At 41.8% G+C, this 19,514-nt stretch overlaps 2 protein-coding genes across 5 annotated transcripts; one reads left to right on the forward strand and one right to left on the reverse strand.

Annotated features, from left to right (window-relative positions):
• Positions 1 to 49: 49 nt before the first annotated feature.
• LOC119745748 (protein prenyltransferase alpha subunit repeat-containing protein 1-like) lies at positions 50 to 8,219 on the forward strand. The gene is made up of 7 exons (XM_038222323.1): positions 50 to 212; positions 1,463 to 1,617; positions 2,381 to 2,456; positions 3,301 to 3,405; positions 4,902 to 5,199; positions 5,990 to 6,264; positions 7,573 to 8,219. The coding sequence occupies exons 1-7, from the start codon at positions 85 to 87 to the stop codon at positions 8,216 to 8,218; spliced, it is 1,683 nt and encodes a 560-aa protein (XP_038078251.1). The 5' UTR covers positions 50 to 84; the 3' UTR covers position 8,219.
• Positions 8,220 to 13,815: 5,596 nt separating this feature from the next.
• LOC119745750 lies at positions 13,816 to 19,380 on the reverse strand. 4 transcript variants are annotated; one of them, XM_038222331.1, is made up of 5 exons: positions 19,162 to 19,380; positions 18,627 to 18,654; positions 17,204 to 17,828; positions 16,411 to 16,680; positions 13,816 to 15,041 (listed from the first exon to the last, which is right to left on the reverse strand). In XM_038222331.1, exons 3-5 carry the CDS (start codon positions 17,781 to 17,783, stop codon positions 15,019 to 15,021), a joined length of 873 nt encoding a protein of 290 aa, XP_038078259.1. In that variant the 5' UTR covers positions 17,784 to 17,828; positions 18,627 to 18,654; positions 19,162 to 19,380; the 3' UTR covers positions 13,816 to 15,018. The 4 variants fall into 4 exon arrangements, with proteins under 4 accessions (XP_038078259.1, XP_038078260.1, XP_038078258.1 ...); XM_038222332.1 differs by lacking the exon at positions 19,162 to 19,380 and adding an exon at positions 18,945 to 19,155; XM_038222330.1 differs by lacking the exon at positions 18,627 to 18,654.
• Positions 19,381 to 19,514: the final 134 nt, after the last annotated feature.

Raw genomic sequence — 19,514 nt, forward strand, 5'->3', positions numbered from 1 at the left:
CCTGGCACCATCACTTTCTTAATATATGATAAACCGCACTTCGCTTCTGGGTACCGGACGTATAGGCTGGTACCTCTCGTAATAATGTTCAATCTGCATGGAAAGTACTACCGTGCAAGCAGGAACAAGACAAAGTTAGAAATGGCCGACGACAGCAGAGCCGAACGAATTTTGTCAGATTTGTGCGGCGTTTTACGAAGAGAAAAGAACATGTAAGAAAATCATTGCTAATGCTATCCATTAATTAGTAATCCAGGGTAGCATCACAATTATTATCTGAACCAAATGTCTTTATATATCAACACTTTTTGACTTGTTTATCTTGAGCGGTTTGTTCGTAAATGTTCGATATGTCGGAAATAGCTGCCTTTTCCATTAACCCTCACTATCGGTGATGTGCTAATGTTATTTTAATTACGAAGTGGCTATCGTTACGGCAGCCGTTGTTTAGCGCCCTCTGCGATACTTTTTGATACGCACGCAGGTATATAATTATGTGTTTCCCCACGTCTTAGCGAGCAGTGTGACAGCTCAGTCGATAATAGAGGGTAGGATTTTGCACCGCGAGTTTTGCACTCGAATTTTTTTCCTTTTCTAACCTGAGGCTTTGAAGGATTTTTTTTAAAAGGGAAATAAAGTCCGAATTTCATAACGTTCAAATTCACTTTTTTCCTTCTAATTTTATATTTTCTTCTCATGTTTTTATAAACATGTTAAAAGTTGCAGTACTACCGTAACGATAGAAAATGGGAAATGCGTTACGGCTGCCGTAACGATAGCCACAGCGTTTTAATTATTAGGCATAGGCCTAGGTCTATTTATTTAGCCGGCTCCACACGGCACATTTATTTGCCGGATAGGCACAATCACCACTTTTTCAGTTGTGACCCTTTGTTTTTTTCAGATTTCCTACTTTTTTTGTCTAGGCCGTAAATGGGGCCAAAATCACAATTATTGTTCGCAGTGGCTATCGTTACGGCAACCGTAACGCATTTCCCATTTTCTATCGTTACGGTAGTACTGCAACTTTTATAAAAACATGAGAAGAAAATATAAAAAAAGTGAATTTGAACGTTATGAAATTCGGACTTTATTTCCCTTTAAAAAAAATCCTCCAAAGCCTCAGGTTAGAAAAGGAAAAAAATTCGAGTGCAAAACTGAGATGCGAACCCGCAACCTCCTCGCGGTGCAAAATCCTACCCTCTATCGACTGAGCTGTCACACTGCTCGCTAAAACGTGGGGAAACAAATAATTATATACCTGCGTGCGTAACAAAAAAGTATCGTAGAGGGCGCTAAACAACGGCTGCTGTAACGATAGCCACTTCGATTATTGTTTTGACTAACATACACTGAAGGCCAAGTGTTCCACTTGAAATTTCTTTTACGGCTCGTATTTAGTCAGAGCAGCTTTGCACTGTGTATTTATCGGCACATCCCTTTTTACTTGTCACCTTTTCAGAAGTGAATTTGGATTTGTCTACTGCCCAGAGCCATTGTACAACAAGAGTCCCATCATATCAATTGATGGGAACTTGGGCATTGAAACGTGGAGCATTAAGCCTCTCTACTTCCACGCCTACTCACAACTCTTCCACCACAGGCACAGACCTCATGGTAAGATTCGGGTCATCTGAAGACTAATAGACTGATCCACTAACCTCAATGCCCTAGGCCCTTTTGGCTAGGAACCATCCTTAATCCTGCAAAATCAATTGTTACTTCTTGAATGTGTTCAGTGGTGGGATGACCATTGCCTCAATTGACCTATCGCGGTAGAATCGCATCAACGCAGCTTGTGAAATTTTGTCCAATAACATGATATACAAATAGACGCTGAACGCGCAAAATCTAAGACAAATAAAACGTACAAAAAGCCCATGGGGTTGTCTAAGGGGCGTGGCTAACTCGCAAACGGCGATAGGTCAAAACTTCAGAATCCACAAACAAGCACTGATAATGGGTTGAAACAGTGCCCATTTGACGATATATTTAGTCAAATTTGGAATAGTGTGTGCATTCCTAGAGCACGCAACAGCTTAAAATTTGTTGTGCCAGATCATTTTGTCTGAGCAATTGTTAGCGTCAAACGTCGCTGTCTTTAATTTTGAAGAGCCTATACTGTAGAATGAAGCATTTTCAAACGGTGACATTTTTAAGACGTTTTTTCATATTGTTAAAGTTAACATAAGAATTGTGGGAAATGTTGGCAGGTTCTTGATCAAATTGATGGGAATGGCAAACATTTAATGTACAGTATTGTTAAATATGCCGTTAAAAGGCAAATAGTTTAGGTCTAAACTGTATCATATTTTCTCTGACATGAATGAAATATTCCAAGCCCCACCTAATAGTTGCTTGGAATTTCTTTCCTTTGAAGACTTGAAAAGGGTGAGTGATTGCAGCATGGCCGTTCTCCTGCTTAACCCTGAATGTCTGTCTGCATGGAATCTCAGGTAATGATCTCTGTGTTCCTGCCTCCGTGAAAATGAAAGTCTGGCTTCTAAATTCTCGCTCCGTCAAATTCTTTTTTGTTTTCTTCTGGCATGTCCGTGTTCATCTTGTCATATTTTTGCTGGTCCCAGAGGTCCCAGCGTATAGTCCTCTCTGTACCTGATTGACTGACTGACTAACTGATTGATTGACTGACTGTCACTTGTGAGCTGGGCAGTGCTATTGTATAGCATTACCCTGTTACGCCAATAAATGGGCTAAATCCGGCCATGAAAAGACTACCAGTGAACAGCCATTCTGAATCAATTGAAAAGAATCTTGTGCTCTTTGGGACCAGCTCTGCTAGACTTTTGACAATTATTATTACTTGACCAGCTTGACTAGGCTATATTTTTGCTGGACTTTGTGAGAAAGGATTTGCGGTCACACCAAGTACATGTATCTGTGTCAAATTCCATGGCATAGCCATAACCCCTTAAATGCCATGCAGCCAGGGATCATGCCCAACGTCACGATTGCTATCAACTTTAGCAATGCTGCATATCTGGGGATATAGCAATCAGGGATCACTCAGACAGGATGCGGCTTTTATTACAAATGTTAAATAAACCACAGAGGGAAAATGACTAGGTGCATTATAATAATTAGGGACTGCCAACACAGGGCTGGATAGCTCAGTTGGTAGAGCACCGGAACAGCAATCTGGAGGTCGCAGGCTCAAACCCCACTCAAGTCAATTTCTTTGTTCAACCTTAAAAATTATTATAATGCACGTGGTAAATTTCACCTTGCGGGTTATTTGAAAAGGTTTTAAAGTTGTGACAATTTTTTTTTCATCCTGTACAGGAAACAACTCATATTGAACAAGTACTTAAAATCTGAGGATGAATTGAACCTTGCCCGGCTAATCCTGTCCAAGCACCCCAAGAGCCCAGAGACATTCAGCCAAAGGTGAGGTATCACTGCCGAGCGCAGCATCCAAACTAGGGCTGTGCATTGGGACCGGGTACCCGAGTACCCGACCATTAATGTCAGGAACCAGTTCTTGATTATGGGATCGGGTACCCGTAACCATAGAGCAAGGACCCAAGGAGTCAGAACTCTTGGGCGATTTACATTTTGACCATTAACATACCAATCCCTCGGGAATGTCTATAGCCACAGCACTGTGACTGCAAGCCTCGACCATTCAAAGCGTGAATGCCAGCGGCCTTTGAACACGATGATCGTCGCCGCCTTTTTAGTTGGTAACCAACAACCTCCCTATATGCTGCATAATAAGTCATGTCACGTCGCTGCTCTTTTTTGAAAAATATATTTTACGACAAGATAGGTTTTTACAACTGCGCAGTTGTTAGATGTGAGTTATGAACTCAAGTTAGCAATGTGCAGTTGTTGGTGCTTAAAAGCGTTATCTGTCCCTGTAATTTGGAGATAAATTGGATTTCTTTCAGATAAGTTTTCACGTATTTTCAGACATTTTAATTCGCAATATATCATTGATGAAATGTGTTTTTTTGGAAAATTTCACAAGTTTTCACACTAAAGATACAGAGCATTTTGTTCTTCATGAAATGATTGTTCCAGTGATGTTGACCACATTTATATACAGTATCATCCAACTGCGAACAAACACTTCAAAATCATTCATTTTTAGCGATGTATGACAACTGCGCATGCGTATTTACCATGGTACTGTCTACGAAGCCATGCAACTCCTTTTTCTGGCATTAGTGAGCGCGGATCTCTATTGTGTCGAGATTAGCGTAGTGAGCAACTGAGCAAGCTGGCTGCCAGGTGCTTTCTATTGTAGCTTTCGAGCACGGCGACCATCATTTTACTTTTGAAGTCTTGGAGTACGAACTCCTTGGGTCCTTGCTCTATGCCGTAACCAACTTTACAAATTACTTAGTCACTTCTCAGACGACGAAGAAGAAAGGTTTTAAAGTCGTTTGTGGGGAATTTTGAAAAAGAAAACCAGGCCACATGGGAAAAACAAATGATTGTGATAACTCTTGATGTCTTGTGATCACTTGTGATAACTTGTGATGACTTGTGATGACTTGTGATGACTTGTGATGACTTGTGATGACTTGTGATGACTTGTGATGACTTTTGATGACTTTTGATGACTTTTGATGACTTGTGATGACTTGTGATGACTTGTGATAACTTGTGATGACTTGTGATGACTTGTGATGGTTAATTGATCAATACATTTACTGTTAACTCCTAATCAAGATCCTACAAAAGCCACCATTTTGGAGGATTTCACAGGATTGAGAAAGGTGAAGCCAAGTCACTATTAACTTGTTGTTTCATAAATAAACTATGTAGAGTGCTTCATTTATTTGCTTTACAGTGGAAAACATTAGTGGATTCAGGAAGACAAAAAAGTGAAACTGAGTTAGGATAATTTAATACGAATTTGTATTCACCCTCCTTAGACGGTGGCTGTTGCAACAGTTATGTCCAGTGATCAGGCGTCGAAAGGACACCATCTCCCAAAGTGAAAGCAAGGACGACAATCCCACAGCAATGGATCCAAATGCTGCCAGGAGATTGCAAGAACAACTCGAAGAGAACGCTGCCAGACAGCCACCCGTGGAAGACGAGACATTGATGAGGCTTGTCAGGGCCGAAATGGACGTTTGCGCCCTAGCTGCCGGACGGTACCCGAGCAACTACAATGCCTGGAGCCATAGGATATGGGTTGTTGAGCACCTAGCTGGTAGCCCGCCGCAGGTAGTACAAATTTGCAATTTGAGAGAGTGTAGCTTATTTTGTGCTTCAACTCATTAATCCCTGTACTGCCGCAAAAGCATTCTGCCTCTTTACACCGCCCCAAGCCGCCCAGCACTCCATGGTTCTTTGGATTCATTGAGGATTAAATACAATGTAGTACAATATAATACAATTGCTAATGGATTAAGTTATGTTCAAACATACACATGTTGGAGGGTACGTAGGGTTAAAGGGTGTGTATATTGACAATTGACCTATCGCGGTAGAATCGCGTCAACGCAGCTTGTGAAATATTGTCCAATAACATGATATACAAATGGACGCGGAACACACAACATCTGAGACACACAAAACTTAGCGTACAAAAATTCCATAGGGTTGTCTAAGGGGCGTTGCCAACTCGCAAATGGCGATATATACATCATTATTTTACACACCGTGTGTTGAACTTGAACGGTCGTCGTAGCAAATACTGCTCCTAGGCAGGGCCTCAGAGCGTTGCAAAATATGAAGATACGATGAGGAGTATCATACAAATATTGTACAAATGACTCGAGAGAGTCAGTATTTGTGGTGTTTGACTTGAGTCTCAACCAAGCAAACTTACGAGTTTTGGCTCACAAGCTCTTGCACACTATTGAAGGTACAGTTTTGTTAGTGTCGGTGAAAGGCAAAATCCAATACCTGAATGTTATCATTCAACTGAATTATCTTCAATTTGAAATTATATAGCTGTCCTTTGTGGATTCAAAAACTGTACTTTTTAAGTTTATGTTTTTTGTGATCCTAGTTTGTGAGGTCCGAGTTAGCAGCCACCAAGCCATGGGTTTCTGCTCACATATCTGATCACAGTGGCTTCCATTATCGGCAGTTTCTACTCGGTGCGTTGACGGGACTTCCCCAACCCACCCGCCCACCATCCCCTGGGTCTGGCGTGGGGTCTCGCGTGGGGTCTCGCGTGGGGTCTGACGCTGGTTGGCCCGGGGGTCTGGTCCTAGAGGAGCTGCAGCTAATCCTGGAGCTGGTGACGTCCTACCCTGGACACGAGGCTGTTTGGTACCATAGGTCAGTGTTATTATTTATATTATTATGAATCATTTCTGGAAATGAAACCAAGGATTCCTCAAAAGCGCCTTAGGCACCGTAGCTCGCAAGCCAGAATAAACCTGTGGAGAGAAGACAATGAGAAGAAATTACAGTTTTAGAGGTGGGAGGAAAACAGCAAAACGTTTTGGGAAAACCTATGGAATGAGGCAGGGACTGAAAACCCAATTCACATATTGTCACAGACGGGATTCGAACCCGGGTCACAGCGGTGGAAGGCGAAAGAACCGCTATGCCAACCTGACTCCCCTGTTGTGTTGTTATAACTTTGGGACCCACCAGTATTTTATAGAATAGTTTCTGTACTAGTTGGCAGATATGGTAATGTATTATGCTAGACAGCTGCTTGTTGATCTGAAGAGTGTGTCTAAGTAGAGGTTGACTTTTAGTTGTGCCTGGGAGTCATTAATGGACGCTGTGCATGAACATAGATGGAGCTTTGTAACCTTTCAAAGCCTGTAGTGTCTTCGCGAGAGTGTCAGTTGCCGTCAGCAGTGCATTCAAGTGTCCCTCTCAGTGGTCTCCCCCAACTCTCTCTTTGTAATTTCTGAGGGGGTATGTGTGAAAAGAGTCCGCAGGGTTGTGTTTCTTACTTTCTTCTCCTCAGGACTTCCACAAGGGAGTATAACTAGGAGGCCAGAAACACCGGGGCAAACCCCTTCTCTTAGCGATAAGTGTTACTGGGTTCTTTTACGTGCGTTAAGCCTTATACAACACACGGGACCTCCGGCTTAACGTCCCATCTGAAGGACGAAGCAATAATGGTTAAGTGCCTTGCTTAAGGGCACAAGTGTCCGGGCCTGGGCTCGAACCCACGCCACTGTTGCCTCTGAAACACCAGAGCATGAGTCCGGTGCTCTTAACCGCTAGGCCATGACACTCCCTGTGTATTAAATAACTTATGGTAGAATGTTGCACTCTTTTCACTGTCGTTTTCCTTATAGCTGAATCCGGCGACCAGAATTAGAAGCTTTTACTGCGGTGGCGTCACGCTCACACGCATGCTGCACACGTTCTTAAAGATGAGGCGCACGCGCATTTTGGTATTCCTATTGGTTGAAGGAGCCCGGGGTGCGAGTGCATTACCTGAGCGCGACTCACACAAGCCTTGTGCCATTGCAGACAATGGCTACTGCCGGATTTGTCTATAAAATAAATGGTCAAATCGATGTTTGATGAATTGAGTAGATTGCCAAAAACGAGTTCACTCCAAAAATTGTGTTCAAATTTTACAGCTTTTTTCTTGTCTTCTCATATTCGTCATTTCAGACGATTTGTAATTTACCTGTGGAAGACTCTTCTATGCAACGGAATTTCAACAGAATTAGATCAAGTCTCTCATAACGCTCGAGCTCTTAGTGGCATTGAACCATCCGACATGCGTGAACCATCCCCGAACAGACCCTCAATCAAGGATTGCCCAATTGCAGATCAGTTGCATGGAAAACGACCGAGTGAGAACCAACCAATTGGGAGTCACGCACCGGGACAAGAACCGATTGAGAACGGCCAAAGTGAGGCCTCTGCTCCCACTAGGGGAGAGGATTCTCAAACGGGCACAGTAGAAGATGGCCTGAAACGAGGAATCATGTTCTCTCCGATGCCGCTCGCGTCAAATTGCTCCCACGATGCCTCCTTACTTCATCTCCCCGGAAAGCACATCTCAGATCAACTGCCTCTACAACAGACCTCTTTCCAGGACATGACTACCTCCCAAGTACCGCAGAGTAAGCCAGTGGTCACAGTTAGCGCCACCGCTAACCCCTCAGCGCCCAGTGAAGTTCACTGGCTCGTCCAGCACGAGAAGAGATTCGTTGACATCGTGGTAGACGGCACAATTCCAGCGGAGAAAGCAGCGCAAAAGAGATGTGCCGAAAATTACTGCCGATGGCTGGAAAGCTTACATATCCAGTAGCCAGTAAGCAATATTTTTGACTGATTGGGAGCACAGTTTTTTAAAAGACACTCTTTTGCCATTGCAATGCTTGGTTGTTTTCGTCCCACGCAAACAAGTGTTACACCTAACGCCAGTGCGCAAACACTCCACAGTGGAGCCCATAATTCACGCTTGTTTCCAGAAACTTACACGGGACAGTGTTTCTCAATCAGTCAGGAATACACAGGTTTGCATAGTCATTTATCTGAAATTGGTTTTTAATATTGTCATAAATGTGTGTGTGTGCATGATACTGAAATTTTCATTATAAACTTAATTCATAAATACCTTAGACAGTTTGCCCACTCCCATTGGTCGAGAGCCCGTCACGTGGCCGGTCTTAAACGGATGATAAAGACATGGCTAGCTGGTCTTAAACACTTTTCCAGTGTCACATGAAATTTGGACTCCTATGAAGTCCAGTGCATTTTACCGTTTTATTGGTTAAATTCACAATCCTCACATAGGCATGCGCAACGCTACCAGTGAGTCAGTATTTCATAGTCCTAAATGCACAACGCACTCACCACAGCTGCATTTGCGCGTCATTGCGCATTAAGCGCAATGCGCATGCCAATCTCCATAAAATGAGTTGTTTACGTCTTACTCGCTAGCTGGACACTCCATTATATAGCTCCATTAAAACAGAAAGTAGACTTGTTCAACAGTTGTTGGAAATTTTTAATATTTGACTCGTTTTCACTTTTGGACCGAAGATATTTGATTTCTTTGACCAAAAAGGTATTGATGAATGGGAATAAATGTGTGCTTGGGAGATGTTACACTATGTTTTATCTTCAAGTAAACTTGAATCCTCGATCCTGATTGGTCGATCCATGGCAACAAGCCGTGCTACATATAACCATGTAGCACGGCCTCGGTCCATACCGCACTCCGTGTATTACGCTTTTCTAAGATGAGATGTGTGCGTGTTCCATCTTAACTCTGCGTCAAGTTTGCTTGAAGATAAATTCGTTAACACGCTCGCGCTCGTGGAACACGGAAAATGTAGTGCGTCTGTGTCCCACATACCACTCGGCCTTCGGCCTCGTGGTAGGGGTATCTAAACAGAAGAAAAAAAATTGTGGTTACAGAAATGACATTTTAATTAGCACATTGTTAATGTACTACTTAAAGCTTAAAAATGCCATAAAAATATGAAATCGTGGTATAACAAAACAATGTCTGTTGTGATACAGTCAATGCATTTTGCACTATTAAGGGGTCATTTGAATCCCTGGTGCACACAAAACGCCAATGACTGAATCGCAGCAGACAGCAATATATTTTGTTTGTAGTACATACATGTATGTACTCTTCATAGAGCTATATTAAATTACTAGAGCGCTACATGTAACTCTTCATTCTTCCGCGCGGAGAAGCTTTGAAGCCGTCCTGGGCGCAGACATTTTGAATTTATGTGCGTGTTTGTAGAACACAATCAAAATAGATGGACTGAATTTTAAAAGTATACTCTAAATGCAACACGCAAGTAGAAGATACACAACTTAAGCGCGTCATGACGGTTTGAAAAACGTCAAGGCGAAAAGCATCTGCAGCAGAGGGACACGCACACGTTGCACTGTTTGCGTAGAGCAAAATGACATGCTGATCCTGCGATTCGGTTTTGGGTGTATCGGCTTTGATGACGCACTGGTATGGAATACAAACGCAGATATGCAAATAGACGTACAAAATACGTAGACAATTTCTAGTTCTCCATAGGTTTGTGTACAAACATGGATGCGCCCAGCAGGCATCACTTTGTACATGAGTTAGCGCTCTAGTAATTTGATATAGCTCTATGGTACTCGTGTGCTGAACAAATTCACCAGTATTAGTCTTTCGAAAGTTGTGTGATGGTATTCTTTGCAAAGACTCGTTGCTGTCTTCCTTAAAGTGGAGATTTTTTATCGCCTGTGTGTGACTGTGTTACTTCAATGGCAAATTCTTTTTAAAAAACAACAAAGGAAGTATTCTTTTTATAAAAACCAAACACCTTTTTAAAGTTCCAATGTCAGTATTTTATTGCATTTAGTCATTTTGGACAGGAATTGCACATTACTCCATGGTAATTCTTCCTTTGTAACAAAGTTTAAATACATGTAGATCCTAAATATCTAGAGCAATGTCTTGTAAGGAAAATGTACAGCTAGTGGTTGACAAATCTTACATTTCTTATTAGATTGTCTTCACAAGCCAACATGGCCCATCATGCTGGCGTTTATCTCTGCTTCCCTTGGCATGAAATGGCCGAGAATATTTCAATTCCTTCTGGATGGGATGCCAGTCCATCGCACTTTACTACCCAGCTGATGCCAGTACCCATTTATACTTCTGGACAGAGAAAGGCAATTGGGGGTGAAGTAGCTTGCCCAAGGACACAAAATATGGCCGGCAGCTAGATTCGAACCCCCGATGCCTGATCATGAGCCATGAACCCTAACCACTGGGCCCCCAGCCACTCCCCCTTCCCCAGCCCCCCCCCCTTCCCCAGCCCCCCCCCCCCCCCTCTCCCTTCCCCAGCCAGTAACCATTTATACTCCTGGGTGGAAAAAGGCAATTGGGTTTAAGTGGCTTGCCCAAGGACACTTATATAAGACCAGCAGCCAGATTCAAAACCCTTGCACTACTTGGCCAACACTCCCCACAAATGTAAGACTAACTCTAATGACAATGTGCCCAGATTGTTGTATTGTTTTTTTCTGGCCCGGTTATGCCTACAGTAACAGTATTATCCACTCTTAAAGTATTTTTTGTTGGTATGAATGTAACACCTATGGAGTCGGTCGGTCAACTGGGGTTGGGGTGGGGGTTATCTGGGCAGTAAGCATTAGCAAATAATGTGTTAGTAACATGAAAGAGTTGACTGTTGCTAGTGTACATGTATCTCTAGCCTCGTAAATGTGTCTCAAATACCATACTCCCTCCATGTTTATAGCCACACAGCGATGCGTGGAACATTTCCTGAAAAGTTGTGTTAACCTGAATTTGAAATCTAGCCCATTTTATTTAACTTGTTTCCCTTTACTTAAACCAATGTTATGACGTCACACTATTGTTAAAAGTGTGGATTCGGAACTACGTATCTGTTACGCTGGTCACAAAGTGTGGATTCGAAACGAAGAATCTTTAGCAAAGTGTGGATTTGGAATTACGAATCCACACTTTGAACATGTCAGACAATTGTTCTCCATAATGAGCATTAATAGGACCGTCTGCGTGAAAACTTTCCTTCCAAAATTACCAATGCATCTTCATTGTCAGATTCTCTGCCGTCAGGCTGCAAAACCTACTTTGAGTCAGAAGAAATCATTGTCTGAACTATATGTATGTTGATGGAAGGAGCCGGGAAAAATGTTGCAAGCTGACGCCACTTTTTCTTCATATATCATCTCAATGAAGGTCATTCATTGCAAAAATAATGATTACACATGAATCTGGGACTGAGAATATTTCCAATTTTGTTAGGAAATACTAAGAAAATTTTCTTGACTCTCCATAGACTTTGTACACAATCGCGGAAGTGGCGTCAGGTTGCAACATTTTTTTCCAGCTTGACTACTTGAAAACTCCCTTGTAAATTACCCCAATGGCCACGACTCGACACGAGATATGCAAGTCTAAGTCTTTTCATCTCCACTCACAGAGTGTTAATGAAAATACTTCTTTTGACACAATGGTTTAAGTCGAAAAATACACTGCAAGTGTGGATTCTTAATTTACGAATTCACTCAACGCTTTGCGCCTCATGAATTCTTAAACTGCGAATCCACACTTCCTTGTGTATTCTCCTTAACAGAAGCTATACTTACTTGCTGTTTACTATGGAGGAAGTCAAATATTTGAGCACATGTATCAGGCTAGTGTATCACATGCTTTTAGTATTTTGTATAAAAGATTCCATGAACTTTTTACAAGTGCTCATTATGTTTTCATTCATAATAATGATATTGATAATGATAAAGCAGAACTTGTAAGGTGGATTTTATCTGTAAAACTTTCTAAGCCGTCAGTCAACGTGGATTTATAAGAGAAAAGTGTTTGTGTCTGAAATGAAAACAGTTTCGAGCATATGCAATAAGTGCAAACAGTGAATGCCTGTTATTTAACAACTCGTATTTATTAGATCTGTAACCATACATAACTTTGTCTCAGCACAAAATGCATTATTCAGATCATTTACACACTTTGAAAAAAAATTCTTGTAGAATATAATTTATAAAGGCCACATTTCAATATTGGACTATACATGTATTAGTGTTTAAATTGTCTTTTTGGAATTATCAGTAAAAACCAAAGTTTTAAAAATATACTGTTTTAAACACAATCACTGCTTCTTTGTAGTTGTTCTTTTGTCTCTGCTATTTGAAATATGATTCATCTCGATTTTTCTAATCAGGGTCATACATGATGACCTTAAATGGCCTCCACTGCCCTCTTGTGGTGACCTTTTGCGAGTTCATCCGTTATGTACAATGCATGGAAAGGGAGATGTGACACCCCCCCCCCCTTCTGTTGGTGATATTCAAGAAATATGCCACGGTGATTGTAGCGCCACCTGTTGTCCTATTAAGCATGGTCATCTAGTTTGAAAAGCGCCCTCAAAAGTGAAATTGTATCGAATCCCCTTCCCCCATTCAAATTGGTCTGGCGCCGCCCTTGAATACCTTATAAAGTACAAACACAACCGAAATACTTTGATGACCTGATTTTCAAGATTAAGTATATTAAAAATTGTGTACATGGACAAATATAGTAACTACATGTAATAGAAATAGTACATGTATTTGTTATCTTTACATTAAAGCTAGCAGTGGTCAATTAAATTTGTTTTTCTTTATAAGAATCTGGAATTTAATATCTATAATTACAATAATTTCAGAGGAATTGTAAAATATATCTGATCCCTGCATTGATAAACTTAAAACAATAAGTACCCTGCCCCAATCCCATCTTTACATTAAAGCTAGCAGTGGTCAATTAAATATGTTTTTCTTTATAAGTATTTTTGGAATTTAATATTTTTTTACAATAATTTCAGAGGAATTGTAAAATATTTCTGATCCCTGCATTTATAAACTTAAAATGATAAGTACCCTGCCCCAATCCCATCACCTCGCTCTAAGAAAAAGACTTATTTATATAATATAACACCAAAATTTAGATTTGATTAAACATTTGCCTTAATTTCAGGACAATTTCAATAACTAATTAAAAAACACTAGGTTGAAATCGATGTAAAACTAGTCATGTAACTTGGTTATTGACTCTATAACATAAAACAATGGACCACTACCAAAGCAGTCACAAATACACATCTATATTTGAAAAACCTTTAAATTTACCTGCAAGCAAAGTTTGGTCACAACATAAGAAATTCCATTTGCATGCACGTGCTGCACACTTGTTCAATTAGCCATTTGCGAGTTAAATTTGAATAAAATCTAAAACGCTGACTAAACCAATGCTTTGCACGTGTTAACTTTGTATTCTCCCGACCAAAGAGACTGTTATCACGTGGTTCGGGGCAAGCCTTATGCTAGCAACCCCAGCTCCAGCATAGTCTGGTGTCTTTGTGCCATTCTCACCCATTGTGAACAAGGTATTGGTGCTGAGCATCTCTTACATAACTATGCAAGAGCTTGCCCCGAATCATGTGATTAGAAACAGTGTCTTCGGTCTCGAGAATTCTCAGTTAAAATGTGCGAAAGGGTATAGGTCACTCGTAAATGGCTTATTGAGATGTATAAGTATGTGCACCGGCACTGTGCATGCAGGCTGAAGAAGCGTACATGAAGTACATTAATATGATATCATTGTTGACTGCCGAGATGTTGGACATGGCATTAGGTCAGGGTGTGCTTCCAAGTCCAACGTCGAGCAGGAAACAATATTAGTTGTTTTATAACGGTAATATATTGCGATTTCTAATTGGTCGAGAACTGAGCACGTGATGTGCCACAAACACGCATGTACTGTGTCAAGCGTATACCCGTGGTACATGAGTGATATACCCACAGGCTAGTACATTACCTTGATCGTCCCCACTGTTGAAAGTGTTGTTTCCACTGCCTTGTATAATAGAAAAGGCCCGGGTAAGAGGCTTCAGACAGCGCGCACACGCGCGTACGCTTTTCAAATAAATGCGCGTGCTTTGTGTCAGATGGAAGCACACAGACAATGGTCGCAGCTGTGATTGGTTGGCAGTGATTAAAGGATTGGTCTATTCTGGGAAAAGGTAAATTAATTTGTGTTCCTGTGCAATGAAAAAAAACCCATTATGTGCGAATATTGACGGTGCAGTAATCGCGGATCTTTTCAAAATACATGTAGTACTTCTGCGATTACTGCACAGCAACTGGGGGATACCCACAATTTCAGACGCTTGCAAGCTAGGCTATTACCGTGGTAAAACAATTGTTGCCTGCCGTGATTGGGGTCCATGGTTTTTTTTACACCCTCGGGTGCAAATGGCACCCGAGACGAACATTTGCACCCTCGGGTGTACAAAACACCATGGACCCCATCACAACAGGCAACATTTGTATATTATCATACCAGTTTGAAATTAAATATCACTCTGCTGTTGCTATGGGATGGACCAATCAGAATTGTAGATCAGTAACATTTTCTTAAAGGTAAAAAAGGCTTCCACTATGTAAAGAAAAAAAAAACATATTTGAAATTAAACTCAGAACAAGTTTTTGCAAAAAGAAAGACACAAAGCAATACTCTTTGAATTTCACAATATCCAGCTGGAAAAAAGCCCAGAAGGTTCAATCGTCAAACATGAAGTCATCTAAAAGAAATAAAGAAGAAAAATGCAAATTGGTTAAAAGTGGTTTTAAAGGCATCTTTGTGCACAAAATATTATAATCTTGGCAAGATATGTGTAAAGCACATGGAAGAATACACAAGGAAGTGGTCTGTGGGACGAACAAATGTTGGGCAACATCCAGTTTGCAGTTTTTGTTGGTAATTGTTGCACTATTATGCAGCTCATTAGTTTCTTTGAAGTTCCTTAATATTCATATACTCAGCAAAAGTCTCTCAAAACTCTAACATACGATGTATACATGTTCCATGTAAAACAATGCCTTATTCCCCTTAATAAGAAAGTGTTCATCTGCTACACGAAAAAAACCATACCACTGCATGGTTTCTATTATGTATCATGTTAATTGTTCTCTTTCTTACAAACTTCTAAATAATTTTTTTACCATCATTTTGTTTTCATCTCTGTTTGTTGTGAGCCCAAAACTTGTGAATGCATCAAACCACTGTGCAGGAGTGTCGCCAGATCAATTTGAAAGGGGTGGGTAGGAGGTGTGACAACAAATTTGCCAACTGACCCTTTTTGCTGGAAGGTTGCAAGGATTTTTTTTTCTGGTCAACCAGCATTAAAAAAAAATAAAGGGGGGGGGGGGGGGGTTGCACACCATCTGACAATTTGGGGCGCCGTCCATGGACAAGTTGTGATGGACACTTTTGGACAAAAGGTGGTGCTCTTCGTTGCTGCATATTTTCTAAGAGACACCAGTTTGCTGAAGGGATGACGATTTTGTGGACAAAACCAACTAAGCAACGCCCGTGTGGACCAGCCCTTGTGATGTATTTTGATTTGGTGGTACATTTTTCAACCAAGGCTCAGTGTCGACTGAGACATGTTATTGTCAGGATGTCACGTAGCCCTCTCTACATCACTCATTCACTACAGCCCTGATGACTAGAGGGCAAGGGCGGATCCAGGGGGGGGGGGGCCAAAGGGGGCCATGGCCCCCCCCCCCCCCCCCCCCAAAACGAAACCAATTTTTTTTTTTTGAATGTGACATCGCAATAAAGGCAGGCAATGAGTACACCACCATCTTTTCCTCAAAATAAATTGGTTAAAGTGGTCAGAAATTGCATCAGATCGCACCACAGAGCATCTAGAATCCAAATTTTTTTAGACCCACTTTTTGGGGGGACCAAAATTTTTTTGGCCCCTCCCCAAAATTGTGTTCTGGATCCGCCCTTGCTGGAGGGTATTTAGAATCAAAGACTTGAATACAGCATGTCTACTGAAAAGCACAAGTGGGAGGGATCTTGGTCGTCAATCGGCATCAACAGATTCAGATGTCACAAACTAGCAACCTGAAAGAGAATCTCTTGAAAATGGCAATCCTTACCAAAATCATCCTTCTTTCTGTGATAGAACGGGTCAGCTAGTATCATCCTGTCTTCAGGTATAATGCCATCCCCGCCGTAAAAGATGTTCTGCAGGACCTCCACGGGGTTGCCGCGGAAGGTGTGCCGCAAGATCGGATCCTTGGACTGGGAGAAGAGTCGGCGGAATCCCCGGAGGTTGCTGAGGCTCTCCAAGAGCTTCCCCTCAAAGAGGTTGCTCTGGAGCTCCTCGGCGCACATCTTGAAGTCCTTGTAGGAGTCTTCGTCCAAGCCTGTTGAAGGAACAAAATCCAAACAAATTTGCAGATCCTTCCGAGTCAATCGAGTCATTCAGTCTCGAGTAAACTGCGATAAAGGCAATTCCTTTGTCATTGTTCATTTTCTGTAAAGGCAAGTGTGTGCTTCATGCTAAATGCAAATGCAAGGTGAATTTGACGCCCCGAAACATCCAAAATGAAATTCGTTAGGGTTGATAATCTTCCAAGTTTTGCAAATTTGCAGTGAGAATAACTGCTGTGATATCACAAACTCCCATCCGGATTCGAAGTTACGAGCATGAAAATAACGGGCCTAAATTTCATTCTGACATTTTAGTGACCGACTGTTTTTGTGTACACTGTACAGCTCTGCAAACGTGTCTGCCTTAACTCAAGTTGACCTGGCTAAGAAGTTGCTTAATACTTTGGAAAGCTTCCCTGGAATATGTAAATGATCCTATAAACATCTCTTGGATAACAATTCTGAAGCTAGTCTTGCTTTTGTTTTTGGTCAAAGAAAGAATGCTATGTTATTTACCACTAGAAGCAATGGAATCTTGCGGTATAAGTCCCCCTTCTATGATCTTCTCCAGCTCATACTCCATGGTAGCCCACGTGACTTCAAATTCCTCGCTTGGGGCAATTGCGACCCCTTCGTACTTTGTCACGTGCCCGATGAACCCATCTCTCAGCAAATCCTCGGCCCCGTCATCCAACACCGGCACACTTGCCGGTAGGATCTGGGAGGGGGCAATGTGGAGGATATCTGATGCCGAAACCCTGGATTGTCTGGTCGATTCTCCAAAAGATTCTCTGGCCGTCGTGCTGGAGTTGTTTAAGTCTCCCCCGACTGCACCTTCCATCTTCTGCTGGGCTGCTCCTTCTGGCAAGTCTCGGCTTTTGGAGATTGCCCCAATCTGAAGGGAAGTCATTCCACTGACATACCCATCATGACCACTGGCTTCTGAGGTTGAGCTTGCAGCAGCGCCCTGATCTTCAGTAGATTCCTCCTTATTGTCAGTTGGTTCTTGAACTTTTTCATCCGACTTATTATCGTCAAGTTGCCCAGAGTCCCCTGCTGCGCCAACCACATGTTGTACACCATTTTCTTTCTCCATTACTGAAGCTTGCAATTTTTTCCCCTAGTATACAACGCCTCACATCTGAGTAAAACAAAGGTAGTGTAGATATTTGACCATGAACTGGTCGCAGATTTTTTGGCTCTTGTAACGGCCGGCACTTGGAGTTATGCAATAAATGTTTTGGGGATTTTTTTTGGGGGGGGGGAACTTTTACTGTGAGGAACTTTTCTCTGGTTTCGCACTTAAATTGTTGTTGTGACTTGGCAGTTAGGGGACAATCCACACCTAAAGCATTGGTTCAGACATTACTTCTGTTTTCAAATTTTGTTTACAGAAGGAACGCGCCCTCCTTTGTTAGCGCATGAGCCCATAGGCCCAGGCGCAGTTCTAGAACCAATATTTTTGGGGGGCTAGCACGGTGGATCCAGATTTTTTTCAGGGAGGTGTGCTGAAATGTTGACCGGTTATTTTTTCCAGACACTTAGGCCTCCGAAAATCAATAAGTGGGGTGGGGTGGGGGGGCTCATGCCATATTTTCAATGGGGAGCGCCAATAACATCATACAATCATTCACACTATATTAACTAATGCACCCTTGTCACGGCTAATTCTTCTTTAGGGGGAGACCGTTCGCATGTACATCACAATCCTTCTTTTTACTATTGCAATTTTATTTTTTACGGAATTTATTTTGGGGGGGCTAGACACAATTTTGGGGGGGCTCCCCCAGCCCCCCCGTAGAACCGCGCCTGCATAGGCCTACTCACTTCTAAAACTAGAACCCATCCGCATCTGTGTTCCTCTCACACAAGTAATTTTGTTGGGCACAAATGGTTGATCTGCGCGATGGGTCGATTCTGTAGGATATCTCGGACTTACCTATTTAAGAAAAATCCTCCACAGCAGGCTGAAATTAGAAAAAAAATCTTTCCAACTGGTGGAGGCGCGAATGACAGATAACTCATCATGATCTACCAATTAGTGCAGCGCAATCGCACACATCGACCGATCCCGCCTAGCTGGAGTTACCTCAGCCCTATATTTTATCATTGGGTTGTCATTATGACAACCAAATGATAAAATATATGGCTGAGGTAACTCCAGCTAAATCCTGCCCAAAATATGTTGAAATTTTACAGTCAGATTTTTAGCATTTAATATTAAAAAATAACTAAATATAACATTAACAATACCTACCCCTAGAACTATGGGGCTCCACGCAAGCACAGCGTGAAGGGTGAAGCCACACTCCGGCTTGAGACACTCCAGCTCCAAATTCCAATGCTAAAATATTAACTAAGTATCAGTATCAGGAACTCGACATTTATATCGACTTGTTGATGAGCATTGGAGCTGGAGTTATATAGCGGAGCCCCATAGTTCTAGGGCCGAAAACAAGACCCATTTGGTTCACCTGTGATATTGCACTTGCAGATAGTAACCACATATGCGTATCCCTAAAAATAAAACAGCTTCTGCCTTTGTTGCTCATACGATGGGGAAATCCAGGGGAAATCCCCTTGTCCGTTGTGTCCAATGACGTCATATTATATCGATAAGTTCATCTCTTGCGCAAGATACAACGGTGGAGGGCCTTCCTTTTTTAGGGTACAGAAATATTGGGCAACGTCTGATATTCCACCCCCCCCCCCCCCTTTGCAAACCAATATTTACCCGTTATTTTAGTTTGTAGAACTTCGAGAATAACAATTGGCTGTATTAAATTTTGAGAAACAAGGATAACAGTGAAAAAGAATTAATAAATAA

This window comes from Patiria miniata, unplaced genomic scaffold, assembly GCF_015706575.1.
Source record: "Patiria miniata isolate m_02_andy unplaced genomic scaffold, ASM1570657v1 HiC_scaffold_7, whole genome shotgun sequence".
NCBI lineage: Eukaryota > Metazoa > Echinodermata > Asteroidea > Valvatida > Asterinidae > Patiria > Patiria miniata.

What these genes read in the sequence shown, in the direction of transcription:
- LOC119745748 (XM_038222323.1), top strand. Translation starts at nt 85, where the DNA reads ATGTTCAATCTGCATGGAAAGTACTACCGTGCAAGCAGGAACAAGACA. An exon ending in TTACGAAGAGAAAAGAACAT is followed by an intron (nt 213 to 1,462) that starts GTAAGAAAATCA and finishes TCACCTTTTCAG; the next exon opens with AAGTGAATTTGGATTTGTCT. An exon ending in CCACAGGCACAGACCTCATG is followed by an intron (nt 1,618 to 2,380) that starts GTAAGATTCGGG and finishes TTTCCTTTGAAG; the next exon opens with ACTTGAAAAGGGTGAGTGAT.
- LOC119745750 (XM_038222330.1), bottom strand. Translation starts at nt 17,783, where the DNA reads ATGGAGAAAGAAAATGGTGTACAACATGTGGTTGGCGCAGCAGGGGAC. An exon ending in AGATTCCATTGCTTCTAGTG is followed by an intron (nt 16,681 to 17,203) that starts GTAAATAACATA and finishes TTCCTTCAACAG; the next exon opens with GCTTGGACGAAGACTCCTAC. An exon ending in CAGAAAGAAGGATGATTTTG is followed by an intron (nt 15,042 to 16,410) that starts GTAAGGATTGCC and finishes TATTTCTTTTAG; the next exon opens with ATGACTTCATGTTTGACGAT.